At 36.1% G+C, this 16,549-nt stretch overlaps 1 protein-coding gene across 5 annotated transcripts in view; it reads left to right on the plus strand.

Annotated features, from left to right (window-relative positions):
- The window catches only part of SBF2 (SET binding factor 2), a 479,282-nt gene that overhangs the window by 206,864 nt on the left and 255,869 nt on the right, over positions 1-16,549 (plus strand). For 4 of the 5 annotated variants that reach the window (XM_019456278.2, XM_019456281.2, XM_019456279.2 and 1 more), the window contains exon 3: positions 3,872-4,009. The exons of the other annotated variant lie outside the window; for it this stretch is intronic. In XM_019456278.2, the coding sequence (XP_019311823.2) occupies positions 3,872-4,009 (138 nt within the window). The remainder of the gene's footprint in view (positions 1-3,871; positions 4,010-16,549) is intronic. 5 annotated transcript variants of the gene reach the window in all.

Consider the following 16,549-nt stretch of genomic DNA (forward strand, 5'->3'; position numbering starts at 1 on the left):
GGTGTGCTGTTAGATTTTGTATTTGGGATTTTTCTTGTTTCTTGAGATAGGCCTGGATTGCAATGTATTTTCCTCTCAGGACTGCCTTTGCTGCATCCCAAAGCGTTTGGATTGTTGTATTTTCATTTTCGTTTGTTTCCATATATTTTAAAATTTCTTCTCTAATTGCCTGGTTGACCCATTCATTCTTTAGTAGGGTGTTCTTTAACCTCCTTGCTTTTGGAGGTTTTCCAGACTTTTTCCTGTGGTTGATTTCAAGCTTCATAGCATTGTGGTCTGAGTATGCATGGTGTGATCTCAATTCTTGTATACTTATGAAGGGCTGTTTTGTGACCCAGTATGTGATCTGTCTTGAAGAATGTTCCATGTGCACTCGAGAAGAAAGTATATTCTGTTGCTTTGGGATGCAGAGTTCTAAATATATCTGTCAAGTCCATCTGATCCAATGTATCATTCAGGGCCCTTGTTTCTTTATTGACCGTGTGTCTAGATGATCTATCCATTGTTGTAAGTGGAGTATTAAAGTCCCCTGCTTTACCACATTCTTATCAATAAGGTTGCTTATGTTTGTGAGTAATTGTTTTATGTATTTGGGGGCTCCTGTATTTGGTGCATAGACATTTTTATAATTGTTAGCTCTTCCTGATGGAAAGACCCTGTGATTATTATATAATGCCCTTCTTCATCTCTTGTTACAGCCTTTAATTTAAAGTCTAGTTTGTCTGATATAAGTATGGCTACTCCAGCTCTCTTTTGACTTCCAGTAGCATGATAGATAGTTCTCCATCCCCTCACTTTCAATCTAAAGGTGTCCTCAGGTCTAAAATGAGTCTCTTGTAGACATCAAATAGATGGGTCTTGGTTTTTTATCCATTCTGATACCCTATGTCTTTTGGTTGGCGCATTTAGTTCATTTACATTCAGTGTTATTATAGAAAGATATGGGTTTAGAGTCATTGTGATGTCTGTAGGTTTCATGCTTGTAGCGATGTCTCTGGTACTTTGTCTCACAGGATCCCCCTTAGGATCTCTTTTAGGGCTGGTTTAGTGGTGACGAATTCCTTCAGTTTTTGTTTGTTTGGGAAGACCTTTATCTCTCCTTCTATTCTAAATGACAGACTTGCTGGATAAAGGATTCTCGGCTGCATATTTTTTCTGTTCATCACATTGAAGATCTCCTGTCATTCCTTTCTGGCCTGCCAAGTTTCAGTAGAGAGATCCGTCACGAGGGTTATCAGTCTCCCTTTATATGTTAGAGCATGTTTATCCCTAGCTGCTTTCAGAATTTTCTCTTTATCCTTTTATTTTGCCAGTTTTGCTATGATGTGTCATGCAGAAGATCGATTCAAGTTACGTCTGAGGGGAGTTCTCTGTGCCTCTTGGATTTCAATGCCTTTTTCCTTCCCCAGATCAGGGAAGTTCTCAGCTATGATTTCTTTTCGTACACCTTCAACCCCTTTCCCTCTTTCTTCCTCCCCTGGAATTCCAATTATGCATATATTATTGCATTTCATCACATCACTTAGTTTTCTAATTCTCCCCTCATACTCCTGGATTTTTTTATCTCTCTTTTTCTCAGCTTCTTCTTTTTCCATAATTTTATCTTCTAATTCACCTATTCTCTCCTCTGCATCTTCAATCCTAGCAGTGGTCGCCTCCATTTTATTTTGTAGCTCATTTATAGCATTTTTTAGCTCCTCCTGGCTGTTTCTTAGTCCCTTGATCTCTGTAGTAATAGATTCTCTGCTGTCCTCTATACTTTTTTCAAGCCCAGCGATTAATTTTATGACTATTATTTTAAATTCATTTTCTGTTATATTGCTTAAATCATTTTTGATTAGTTGGTTAGCTGTTGCTACTTCCTGGAGTTTCTTTTGAGGAGAATTCTTCCGTTTCGTCATTTTGGATAGTCCCTGGAGTGGCGTGGAACTGCATGGCTCTTCCCCTGTGCTGTATAGAGTAACATGCGTTGGTGGGCGGAGCCACAGTCAGACCTGATGTCTGCCCCCAGCCCACCAATGGGGCCACAGTCATACTGGTGTGTACCTTCTCTTCACCTCTCCCAGGGGCAGGACTCACTGTGGAGTGGTGTGGCCCCTGTCCGGGCTGCTTGCACACTGCCAGGCTTGTGGTGCTGCTTTGATGGGAACCTGCGTATTAGCCGGGGTGGATCAGCAAGGTGCACAGGGGTGGGAGGGGCAGACTCAGGTCGCTTTGCCTTTGGTGGCCTGCTTCGGGAGGGGCCCTGTGGCACCGGGCGGGAGGTCAGAGGGATGGATCCACAGAAGCACAGCATTGGGTGTTTGCCGTGCAAGCACGTTCCATGAGGGGAAGTGGTTCCCTTTGGGATTTTGGCTGCGGGATGGGTGAGGGAGATGACGCTGGCCAGTGCCTTTGTTCCCTGCCAAGCTGAGCTCTGTCCTCCGGGTCTCAACCCCTCTCCCTCCCATTGTCTTCTAGCCCTCCCACTCTCCGAGCAGAGCTGTTGACTTATAACATTCCAGATGTTAAGTCCCTCTGGCTGTCAGAACACACTCCACAGGCTGCTCCACTTTTGCAAACCAGACTCGGGGGCTCTGCCTTGCCGGGTGGGCTGCCCCTTCACTGCCCCAGCTCCCTCCCGCCAGTCCGTGTAGCACGCACGGCCTCTCTGCCCTTCCTGCCCTCTTCCATGGGCTTCTTGTCTACTCTTGGCTCCAGAGAATCCATTCTGCTAGTCTTCTGGTGGTTTTCTAGGTTATTTAGGCAGATATGAGTGGAATCTAAGTGATCAGCAGGACACGGTGAGACCAGCGTCGTCCTACACCGCCATCTTCCCCCAGACCTTTCTTTATTATCTTTTAATGTCCATGGGATCTGTAGTACTGTTGCCTCTTTAATTTCCGATGTTAGTAATTTGTAACTTTTTTTTCTTAGTTAGCTGGCTAGAGGGTTGTTGATTTTAATGATTTTTTTTTTCAAAAAACCAGCTATGTTTTCTTGATTTTCTCTATTGAATTTTGTTTTCAATTTAATTGATTTCTACTCTAATCTATTATTTCTTTTCACCTGCTTACTTTGAATTTAATTTGCTCTTCTTTTTATAGTTTCCTAAGATAGAAGCTTAGATTATTGATTTTAGATCTTTCTTCTTTTGTAATATATACATACAATGCTATAAATTTTCCTCTAAGCACTGCTTTTGCTGAATCTCGAAAAATGTTGATAAGATGTATTTTCATTTTCATTGATTTAAAAATATTTTTTAATTTCTTTTGAGATTTTGTCTTTGACCCGTGTGTTATTTAGAAGTGTGTTGTTTAATCTTCAAATTTTGGGGGAATTTTTCAGCTATCTTTCTGTTACGAGTTCAGTTCTGTTGTGGTCTAAGAGCATACATTGTATGATTTCTATTCTTTTAAATACATGTAAATATATTATATAGCCTATAATGTGGCTTATCTTGATGAATAAGATATCTTTTTCATTGAATTGAATTGAAGACTCTTAGATTGATGAAGGAATTTTGAAATAATTCTGTTTCCTACCAGCAATAGATACTTAGCTCTTTATCTTCAACTCATTTCATGATTTGTTCTGAAGTGGGAAAGTTTTTCATTTATGTGATTTGTTCCTACATATGCTAATCTATGTCTCAGAATGAGGGGCATCTGTGGAAAATCTAGGCTGTCCTCATAAAATGTATATGTACATTAGATAAAGTGTTCTACGTTATAAATCTACTTTTAAAAATATAGTGGCTGAGATAACATATCACATTAGCTGGAAATTTTTTTACAATGGGGTGATATGTAACATTTCAGAAAGATTTATAAATAATAAATTTTCATTATGCTTTTAAAATGTGACAATTTTTTTCTATTCCCTTTAGTTTTGTCAACCTGGTGGGTGGCAGCTGTCCAGAGAGAGGAAGCAGCCAACATTTTTTGTGGTGGTCCTGACAGATATTGACTCAGATCGACATTACTGCTCATGCCTAACCTTCTATGAGGCAGAAATCAATCTACAGGTACAACCACTCTTCTAGGCAAACTACAAAGGAACAACATTTAAGAATCTTTTTTTTAATGCCATATTTGTTTTTGTTAAACTGTAAGTTTAAGTTCTTTGGGCTACTTTAAAAAGACTGAGGCACTAAACTGTTGGAGAAGAGAGAAAGAAAGTATACTTTGTTTTCTTTTATTTTTTTAATCATTTTTTTAAATGTTTATTTTTGAAAGACAGAGACACAGAGTGTGAGCATGGGAGGGGCAAAGAGAGGGAGACACAGGATCTGAAGCAGGCTCTAGGCTCTAAGCTGTCAGCACAGAGCCCTATGCAGGGCTTGAACTCACGAACTGTGAGATCATGACCTGAGCTGACGTCAGATGCTTAACTGACTGAGCCACCCAGGCTCCCCTTAATTGTTTTCTTTTAAAATATTGATCAGGGGCGCCTGGGTGGCGCAGTCGGTTAAGCGTCCGACTTCAGCCAGGTCACGATCTTGCGGTCCGTGAGTTCGAGCCCCGCGTCAGGCTCTGGGCTGATGGCTCGGAGCCTGGAGCCTGTTTCCGATTCTGTGTCTCCCTCTCTCTCTCTGCCCCTCCCCCGTTCATGCTCTGTCTCTCTCTGTCCCAAAAATAAATAAAAAAAAAAAAAAAATATTGATCAGAATCTGAATATTTCTAATAATAGCATATTCATGAATTGGTATATTAAGAAGATTTATATCCCCTCATGTAGAAGGTGTGATTTTTTTCTCTCCTTTTCTTGAGCAATCTTTCACAGAATGTAAAGCATTTAATCATAATGTTCATAGATCACCTATCACAATGCTTGATATTATTTTTTAAACACCCAAGTAAGTGTCAACTCATTATTGTTAATGGCGGGAGTATCAACATGACTGAAATTCATAGGCTAGACCATTGAAACAAGAAATACTAGGTTTCTCAAAGAGTATTTGTTGGGGTTCTTAGTTTCAGACAACTGGACCTACTTTCTCTATGCATAAAAGGATTTATGACAATGAATTGCAGAGGTTATGTAATTTCATGGGCGAGGAATAAACAGGGAACCAACTTTGGATACTAGGAATTGCCTGGTTTGAGTCTATTTTAGTAGATACTTTTTCTCCCATTGACCACTTGTCACTTACAATGTTGGGTACTAGACAATATAACCTTTATATGTTACCCTAAAAATCTAATGTCATGTACAGCTTGTTTCACGATCTTACACCGGTGACTTCTGCTTTAATTCTCATATGTGTTGTTTCCTTGTGGACGTCAAGTTGCATACAGATCCCACCCCCCTGCAAAGGAATCAGAAAAACTCTTTGTTGTTGTTATGTGTTTGTTTATTTTGATTTCAAAGCTCTATAGTACAAGAAGGAAACTATAAAAGGGTTCAGAGGATATTGACTGAGCCAGTCAGCATTATCTGCAGTACTTTCTGCTACATGCAGGTGAATGAGTATCACTGCCATGGAAAAGGACTGGCTTTTCTAAAATGGCCTCACAAAAGAGCATTTGTCGTTTGGGTTACTTTAATTAAACCCTAATATCTGACTTTTCTAGATGCAGAAATCTGATTTTGCAGTACAAGAGGAGATAAATCACCTTTCCTGACACAGAGTCACATTATCCACATTCATTAGACTGATGTATTAAAACCAGCTTGCAAGTTTATTAAGTTACAGTGATAAATTAAAAGATTACATAGAACAAAATATGCACCACATATTATCAATACATTCTTTCTTTGTTGTCAGATCATTGTGGGAAGCCATATCAAAATCTGAAGCATTTTGGCGTGGAATCAAACTAAGGAATACTTTATGCTAAATATTTTTAAAAAATTTTTTTTAATGTTTATTTATTTTTGAGAGAGAGACAGAGTGTGAGCAGGGAAGGAGCAGAAAAAGAGGGAGACACAGAATCTGAAGCAGGCTCCAGACTCTGAGCTGTCAGCACAGAGCCCGATGCGGGGCTCGAACTCACAAACCGTGAGATCATATCCTGAGCTGAAGTAGGACGCTTATCGACTGAGCCACCTGGGCACCCCATGTCAAATATTTAATGCTTGCTAGACTAACATAACCCATTGTTTCTATTTGAAATTAGCCCATTGTTTCTATGTTGTCAATGGGGACAGAAATCTTAGAAGTTGATGACAATAGCCATTTCTGTTTTGGATAGTGTTTGAGTGGATGTTGCCGACAGATAACTAATCAAATTCCCATTTTTGATCATTTCAGTTTAAAAGTATTCTCCAGCCAAGAGCCTACCTATGTCTTTTAGGTGACCTTTCATTTTTATGTTTATCTTCGGAATTTAAGTTGGTTCTGGGAATGCAGTAGCAGTATTTTCTTTTATTTCCGTATTCTTGACAGTACCTCTTTACAACTCCCTAGAATTGTCCAATGAAACTGATTATTTAAGTCTTCCTCCTTGCTCCTTCATTACGAACCCTTCTTGCCCCAAAATAACTGACAGAAAAGTAATACATTAAGACAGTGTAGGGGGGTCCTGCACTGTCTATGGTGACATAGCAAGCTCCTGAAATCAGTTCCTCCCGCAGACACACCAAATCTACAGCTACATGGAGTGATTCCCTCTGAAAGAAATCTAGAAATGAGTTTAGCAACTCACATTTTACAAACAAGAAAATACCCACACTGAAATAAGTAGGAAAATCTGAGACAAACTCTCACCATAAACCCTACCCCTGGCATAGCAACATGAGATTGGGAAGGAATTTACAACTACTAGCATTTTCCTGAGTCATAAAGGATTTGGACCCAATATCTAGCCTCAACTTTAAAGACTTGCACTGAAGGATGGACACCCAAAACACCTAACTTTGAAAAATAATGGGTCTTATGTCCCTGAGACCCATCAACTATAGCAAACAAAGAAAGAGTTCTTAACAGGTTCATAAGAATTCACTGTGTCTGTGCCCCTATGACTCAGCATGGAAAGAACAGGGAGAAATGCCCACCTCTCGGTCTTTCCTTGAAAGAGTCCTGTTTGCATACTTTAAAAGCTGCCTTAGGGTCAGGTCTCTAATTTAGCATATTTCTGGGGGCCGTACTGGAGACCAAGGAAGCTAGCAGGTACCATCTCTGTGTTGTCTCTCTGGCCCACTTTACTTTACCAGTTTCTCTCTGGAAAGAACTTATGCACATATCTGGCACTTCAGATTTGCAGTTGCTGCCCAAGGAATGCACCCTTTTAATCTCCTGGCTCTGGTGGTCAGCAGAGCTTAAAGCTGTCAACTCCTACAGGACTGTAGCAAAGAAAGAAAGTTCTTAACTGGCCATCTCCACCCAGGAGTCAGTGAGAAGGAGCAGAGAGAAACACCCATCTCCAAGTCTTTCAGTGAAAGAGGTATATTTGCATACATTAAGGTTGCTTCCTGAGAGTCTGGCCTTCAGTCAGTCTGAATCTAGTTGCTGAGGTCCTTCTCTTTGGGACAATGAAAGGTCTTGGCACACCCTCAACTACAGGAAGCACTAAGAATAAGGTAGGCTGTTTGTGGACAATTACAAAGATTTGAGAGACAGCCAAGAACTACAGCAAGATTAAATGATAAGATTCATCCTCCTACAAGAGGCCACTTCTTCAAGACTAGGAGAGGTGGCTGTTTAATTGAATACCTAGAAACTAACAAAGAGAGTCAAGAAAGTGGAGAGACAGAAGAATATGTTCCAAACTAAAGAACAAGATAAAACTCAGAAAAAGGAGAAATGGAGATAAGAGATTTATCTGATCAAGAGTTCAAAATAATGATCATAAAAGATGCTCACTTAGCTCAGGAGAAGAATGAATGAACAAGGGTAGAATTTTAAACAAAACTTAAGAAAGAACCAATAAAAGTCAGAGCTGAAGCATATAATAACTGCATTGAAATGTACCATAATAGGATTTAACAGCAGACTAGATGAAGGAGAAAAAGGGATCAGTGAACTTGAGGACAGGGCAGTGGAAATCACCCAATCAAAAAAGCAAAAATGAAAAAAGAATGAAAAAGAGTAAACATAGCTTTAAGGATTTAAATGACACATTAAGTAGGCCGATGTTCGTGATTTAGGTATTCCAGAAGGAGAAGAGAGAGAGAAAGAGGAAGAAAACTTATTTGAAGAAGTAATGGCTAAAACCTTTCCTAACATGGGGAAGGAAACAGACACACAGATCCTTAAAGCCCATAGAGTTCTAATAAAGATGAACTCAAAGAGACTAGCACCAAGATACATTATAATTGAAGTGTCAAGAGGTGAGGACAAGAGAAAAGCAACTTGTTCATAAAAGGGAACCCCCATACTTATGAGCAGATTTCTCAGCAGAAACTTTGTGGGATACTAGGGAGTGTCAAGATACAGTCAATCTAACATATTCCACCTGACAAAAATGTCCTTCAGAATTGAAAGAGAAATAAACAGTTTTCCATACAAGCAAAAGCTAAAGGAGTTCATCACCACTAGACTGGCTTTATAAGAAATGTTAAAAAGAGTTCTTTAAGCCTAAATGAAAGGGTACTAATTAGTAACAGGAAAACATATTAAAGTATAAATCTTACTTGTAAAAAATATCTAATGTTGTAAAAGATGGTGGGTTAATCACTTATAAAGCTTAGTATGAAGGGACCAAAAGACAAAAGTAGTAAAAATAACTGTAACTACAAAAATTTGTTAATGGATACACACGATCAAAAAGATATAAATTATGACATCAAAAACCTAGATTAGGTGAGGGAGATGTAAAATGTAGAGCATAGAATATATTCTAATGTAAACTGTTATCAACTTAAAATAGACTGTTATAAATTGTTTTATGTAAACCTCATGGTAACCACAAGCAAAAACCTATAGTAGATACACTAAAAATGAAGATAAAGGAATCTAAGCATACCACTACAGAAAACATCAAATCACAAAGGAAGAGAGTAAGAGAGGAAGGAGGAAACAGATTACAAAATATCCATAAAACAAGGAACAAAATGGCATTAGTAAATATAAACTGATCACTAATTACTTTAAATGTAGACAGATTAAATTCTCCAATCCAGAGACTTAGAGTGGCTAAAAGGATTTAAAAAATAAGACCCAACTAAATGCTACCCACCAGAGACTTTAGCTTTAAGGATAGACACAGACTGAAAGTGAAGGGGTAGAAGAAAATATCTCCTGCAAATGGAAACCAAAGGAAAGCTACAGTAGCTATACTTGTCAGACAAAATAGACTTTAATCTAAAAACTCTCATAATAAACAAAGAAGGTCATTATATAATGATAAAGTAGTCAACTCATCAAGAGGATATAACAATTGTAAATATTTATATACCCAACATCAGAGCAGCTAAGTAAATATAATATTTGCTTATGTTCTTTACGGATCTACCTTTTTTGCCCTCCAGTATAGGATGCAGTTCACAATCACATACAGCTTTTAATTATCATTTCTCTTTGTTTCTTTTTATCTGGAATAGTTGATCACCCTTTCTTTGCCTTATGACATTGACATTTTTGAATAATGCAGGTCCCATGGCCTCTTTTAATAGGCTGTCCATTATTGTGTGTTTTTTCTGATGTCTCTCATCTTTAGATTCAGGTTATACATCAGCAGTTAGATTACTGCCAACAATTGAAATACTGTGTGTTCCTTATATTGGTTTCTATTGGTGTCCATGTTAATTTTGGTAACTTGGTCAGGTGATTGTCAGATATTTCCATTGTCTAGTTGTTGTCTTTTGTCTTGCAACTAAAATGCCATCTGTGGGAAGATACTTTGAGACTATGCAAATATTCTATTACTCATTAATCATGCCCACCCCTAGATTTAGCATTAGTGATAATTCTTGCCTGTTCCAATTTTTATTTTGATGGCTGCAAAATGATTATTTCTCACCCCACACACCCTCTACCTTTACCAGTTGGTAGTTGACATTTTGCACTAAGCAAGAGCTTTTCTGTCTTGTCTATCTGAGCTAGAGACTCACTTACTCCACTTTCTTTTTCCTTCAATACTATTTAATTAATGGTTTTCATTGTCTTATTGCACAAATTGTCATAGATTTGTACCCTTCAGGTTGGTTCCTGTGTTCTTTTGATAAGGCCCCAGCATTTTTTAAGGCATTTTTTTTTAACTTTTTATCATAACAAGCTGATCCAGGCTCATCATATTCTTCCCTGCCCTTGGCCTTGAAATCAGCCATTTTCCCAAGGATCCCTGGCTAATTTGAGTAGAGAATAACATTAGAAATCAAGATGTAGGTTCTTATGTATTTGGAATCAGTGTTTAAAAAGTTTTTTTTCTTTTTAAGTTCAGATATTTTTTCATTTTCCATTTTAAGTGAACGAAATATTATAATTTATTTAGTTTTATAATCAACTTACAGAAGGTTAGATTCTGCTTCTTACGAGTTTTCCCAAGATTCTGAAAATGAAAATAAGTTGTAAGAGTTCTGGCTCCTATAGAATTATACTTAGGTAGTTAGGTATTAGCCAGAATTGTATGACAGCTTTTCTGTGCTCACCAAAGAAAGTTAATGTTTTTTGGAATTGGTCTAAAAAAACGGCATGGACAATGAGGTAGGATTTTTTAAAATAATATTAAAACTCAGATGATGTTCCTTTTAGGTCATCATTAATGTTTTTCCCATTTTTGGTGTGAAGTTAACTATGTTCTTTTTTAAAAATGTGTTTTTCTTCTGTTACTGGATCATATCATCAGTTCAAAAATAGATCTTTTTAATTCTCATTTGGTCTGAATTACTTCAGACCAAATATACTATGACACATTATTTGGAAACCTGAAGAGGAGGAACTTAGGGACACATCATCCAAAGTATAATTGTGCAACTTTAAAAATGTTGGCTCTTATCTTTCCAAGATACAGTAATACTATCAGTAATCACAAGCAAAACCTTTTCATTAAACTTTTGAAAATGGGTTCCCAAAATTATTTGACTAAATATAATTGTAGATTTTTTTCAGGGATTAGTAAAATACAACAGATGTAAGGTTGCTTTATATTACTTCTCTAAAAAATGATAGACCTGTCTAAATTTTTTATTTAGTTGTATCATTTTAAAGTATTTTTAGTGTGTTGAAAAATGTGTTTATGAACCAATAATAATGATGCAGTTTACAGTAAAGACATTTGGTATGTCAGCAAATAAATTGTCATCAAAGAAAGGGAGGGGGAATGATTGAGGGTACACTGGAGAAGTAAGATGAGGAATAAAGAAGGAGTACATAGAAGGAATAGGATTTGTTTCTTCATCTCAATTGGCTTAACAATCTAGTGTGAGGCAAAACCAAAATTTAAATATAAAGATACTCCAAAGTACCTATGTTAAGCACTGATTCAATGATAGACTTAATAATTAAAGACAGGGCAGTGGAAATAAGTCTTACCGAGTTTCAAGGATTCAGTGGCCTTTCAGAAAACAAGAGCTAAGGAAGGCTTAGAGTAAAGGAAATGGAGCAGTCCAGGCAAAAAGCTTGGATATGAAAATGGATAGGAAAAAAGATTATAGTGTTTATGATACATTGAAGGGCTTATCATGTTCCAGGAACTATGCTAAAAGTTTTATAGCACTTTTATTCCATTTTATTTAATTCACATGTAGTTTATTTTATTCTTACAAGAACAGCACTTGGTAAGTTTTAACGTTCCAATTTTATGGATGAGGCTAAAAGACTTACCCAGGGACATTAAAGTACTAAGTCAAAAAGCTTGAATCTGTCTGTCTCCAAAGACCAAATACCAATATCAAATACTAAAGCATCTATTACAAGGCTGCAAAAATTATATCAGTGTGTTATTGGTTCAAGAAGAATTGTCAAGAATAAGACCAGAACTGGTCTTATTATTTATTATCAATATATGACTATGGAAACATTCATTACAAATGAATGGAGTTTGTACATTTTAACAAGTGTTATTTAAATAGTTATTGAACTTTGTGAGAAAAAAATAAATTGAAATGCTCGTAGTAAAATACAATTCCAAATGATTGAGTAATTTATTTGGAAAAATGAAGTAATAAAAATGGATTTCTAAACTGATCTCTTGTTGGCAAAACTTGGAGCAGTGGGGGAAATCACATAAAACGTTCAATAGATTTATCTGAAGAATAGACTAGTCATTTTTTTCTTTTTTTCTCTTTTCCCTTTCCTGGTTATCAAGCTACTAAATTGTGCTTATTGTAGAAAATTTAGAACATATTGGGAGAAAAGTAAGACAACAGAAAAAAAATTATAGTTTGATATATTTTGTTTCAATATTAAGGGTTTTTTAAAACTAAAACTCTATGTAGATCTAATTAATGTCTACACATTAATTGACCATATGGATGTAGTATACTTGATCCATCTCCTAATAGGCATTTAGTTCCCCTTTTGTCAATATCATGAATAACACTGTGATGAATATCTCTTTGGAATAATCTTGATTCCGCCAAGGAGGGTTTTGTCCGTGATTATCCATCTCACTGAATTAGAAATTACAAATAGAGAAAAGTGAGAAGTGGGTTTGCTAGTAATACAGTCAACATTATATTTGATAGTATTCTAGAGACTAATCCTCAGACCTCATTCAACAAAGAGAGTCTAGTGAAAAGTAGCATAAGTAACAATTCAGACAATGATCAAAATTGAGGGACATACATCCTGAGTTTCTAATGTTTGTTTGATAATTTGCAACATATGCAATTATCCACATAGGATTCTTGATATAGTAGGAATGGTGGAGATTATGCCTTTTGTGAAAGGGTCCTATCTCCATCCTCTCCCCCTTTTAAAATGAGAACTGCTTAATGGACAGAATGCTGAATCTTAACAGTCTCCTTGACATCCATCACAGATACATTCTGTAGGGAAAACATTTCACTTAATTAGGTATGATTGATTGGTATTATATGCTTAAAATAGTATGAGACATTAAAACAACAGGAGAAGCTTTTGAGTACAGGCTCCTAAAGTCCTTCAACATTAAATCCCTTTTCTTAAATTTTGACAGTTTTACACTAGGAAAGGCTGCAGCAAGAACTGTTATTGCTATTTCAGTTTAACATAAGGATTATTACATGCAAATATACTTAATGGAAAATAGTGTGAACGTCTTTCCAGATTTACAGTTTAACTTTTTGTATGTCATCTGTTCTAAACAGTTTCTTTAAACTAGCACCTATTTCTTTTAAAAGTTGTATATGAGTACAAGACATTGGAAAGAGAAAACTAGCCCAAGAATTATAAGACTTGACTTATTAATTCTCATTATACCTTTAATGAGCTGTATGATCCTGGCAAGTAATTTCATGTCTCTGGGCATGAGATTGCTTGTTTGTAAAATAAAGTAGATACCTTCTAGTACTATAGTGTTTTTATTATTCTATCATATTAATAACTACATCTGATTTTATTTTATTTTTTATATTAAATTTTTTTTAATGTTTATTTATTTTTGAGAGACAGAGTGCAAGTGGGGGAGAGGCAGAAAGAGAGGGAGACACAGAATCTGAAGCAGGCTTCAGGCTATGAGCTGTCAGCACAGAGCCTGATGCAGGGCTTGAACCAATGAACTGTAAGATCATGACCTGAGCCGAAGTCAGATGCTTAACTGACTAAGCCACCCAAGCACTCCAGGCACATCTGATTTTAAAGATACATTTTAATTTTTCTCATAGTAGATACAAAGTTTCTACCCAAATTATGATCCACAGGATACTATTCTTAGTCATCTGAATAAGGCATACTTTTTAGACCACTATGTTGAATATAACCATATGTCCTATATCTTTATGGAATGTTTCAGTATGCCATGTTACATGATCATTAAGGTTTCAACATGTGTTCTTTGAGAAAATAAAGCTGAAATCTTGAGTCTTTGTGCTCAGCATATAAACTTCTAAATTAGGGATTCCAGGGAAGTACATTTTATTTAACCTATGAAATTGTAAGCTTAATTTCTATGATCATATAACTCACCAAATAATATTAATATAATTTTTCATTTAAAAATGATATTTTATCATTTCTAATCTTTTTCGTCCATTTTCACATAGTGGGAAAGGACTTTGAAAGGAACCATTGACTTTGGTGGTTCACAAAATAATTTTCTTGAGTTTATGAGAACGTAATTTTGAGTTGGTTAACCTATTAGAAAGGAAACAAACAAGAAGCTTATCTGTAGTTTCCCCACTTCATACAGAAGTTTGTACTCATTATTTCATTTTCTTCAGAGATAAGGTTTACCGTAATAGTATTTCTCATAATGTTGATATTTTAAGTCAGTCCTAGATGTTCTTAGTCATTTTATAAGATACACCAGAGAATTCTTGAGTACTCTGTAACAGTTGATTTGAGTTAATTATGTCTTGGGGATAAAAGATGAACATATTTCAGTGCCAGTGACCATATTCTTCAGTTTATGATGATTAATTTATTAACTGTGATTTATTCACTGTATATTAACTGGAGGGTAAAAGGTGTTTTAAAGAAGATATGCAATAAGAATTACTGAAATAAAAGATGCCAAAAAGTAAAACTTCAATAAATTATCATTCTCATGTTTCTTATATTAAAAAGTATATTATAAATTATGTTACCAACTAATAGTGTGAACATAGGAAATGAATTTTAGTTAAGTATGCCTAGCTTAAAAATTTAGTGGTTAGCTCATATTTTTAAAGGTTATATAAGAACTAAAATTAGGAAAATGAAATAGGCAGGATAGATAAATACTACAATTCAAGCTGGTATGTACATAGTATACTGCCTTTTTTTTTTTTAACATTTATTTATTATTGAGAGAGAGAAAGCATGAGCATGGGAGGGGCAGACACAGAATCTGAAGCAAGCTCCAGGCTCTGAGCTGTCAGCACAGAGCCCGGCACGGAGCTTGAACTCACAAACTAAGAGATCATGACCTGAGCCGAAGTCAGACGCTTAATCGACTGAGCTGCCCAGGCACCCCAGTATACTGCCTTTTTCTAAGGCGTTTTCTTTGGATGCTTTGACTTGTCTCTTTGTTGGATTTCTTCTTTTCCCTTTCCCTTTCCCTCTGACTGTCCTATTTATTAAGTTCCGGCTCACTATTGTGGACCTCACTGATTTCCCTTCTCAGAGTTTCTCAACACTGTAAATATGAACTTCAAAATGTTACAATATTGTTTTGCACTTATTACTGTTATTTCACCTGTGTTGGTTTTAGCACTTAAGCTAGATTATAAATTTCCTGACACAAAGAACTGCACCTTATCCTTCTGTGACACATGCTATGTGTCCAGCCACTTAGTAAGTGTTTAATAAATAAACACATACAGATACATTACTATTTACTTTTTAAAACTTTAAACTTTTTGTTATAAAGATAATGCAAGAGTAAACATTTTAGCAAATTATTTTTCTCTGGATATGCACATATTTTTATATGGAATGTGAAAACCGTAATCCCATGACCCAGAGACAAATGCTAAGACAAATGCTAGTCTTTTGGTATATAACCTTCCAGGCCTTTTCTCCTCCCTATTAAAAATATAAACGTATTTAACACAAAATACGCACACACACACACAAACACACTGTATACTACTTTTTTAAAGTTTATTTATTTTGAGAGAGAGAGGGTGAGAGTGAGCAGGGGAGAGAAAGAGAGAGAGGGAGGGAGAGAGCGAGAGTGAGAGAGAGAGAGAGAGAATGAGTGAGAGAATCCCAAGTAGGCTCTGCACTGTCATTGCAGAACCAGTTGTTGGTCTTGATCTAATGAACTGTAAGATCATGACCAGCGCCAAAATCAAGAGTTGGATGCTTAACTGACTGAGCCACTTGGTGCTCCTCCTTTTATCCTTTTTTAAACAGAATATTTAAAGAAATACTGTAGGAAGAGTTTTAGTGTGAAATACTATTGTTGAAAATGAGCTTTGCACATTTTGGATATTGGATACAAGTCTTTTCAAGGTAGAAGAGACGGGAATCAAGCATCAAGAGTGCACAAAGATGAGGCTGACATATTCAACCTGAGTGAAAAGATGAACTTCCTAAATATTTTGCGTATGGAGTCATCCCATAAAATCAGTAATCTAATAATTTTTAGCATTTTTGTCTCAGGATACATTTAAAAAGCAATAGTGCTTTTGGGGAAGATTGATATGGTAAGTACTAATTTATCCCATGTTATTGAAGCACAGAGACTGTGACCTACATAGAATGTAAATTACATAGAAGCTGGGAATCCGACTGGTACATGTAGTCCATGGTAAAAATAAGTAGGAAAAAAATCTATAAGTGGGCAAGTTGTAGCATGTGCTTATGGTGTGTATAAGAGATAAGGTGACCCTGCAAGTCATTGTGAGACAATTCAGTAAACTTAGTGTTTAAGATAAATTTGTATCTTTAATGGCATCTGCTAGAATTAGGAATAATCTTAGGTTAGAAAAAGGCTTGCAAGTACTGTTCAGTGAGATAAAATATGTGAAAATGTTTTCTACTATAAAATATAAAATTTCAAAGCATTATTATAACATCTGTTACATTCATAGCCTATGTTTTAAATTTCCTGCTTAT

The sequence above is a fragment of the Panthera pardus genome, unplaced genomic scaffold (assembly GCF_024362965.1).
Source record: "Panthera pardus isolate Hobbes unplaced genomic scaffold, ASM2436296v1 HiC_scaffold_12, whole genome shotgun sequence".
Lineage (NCBI taxonomy): Eukaryota > Metazoa > Chordata > Mammalia > Carnivora > Felidae > Panthera > Panthera pardus.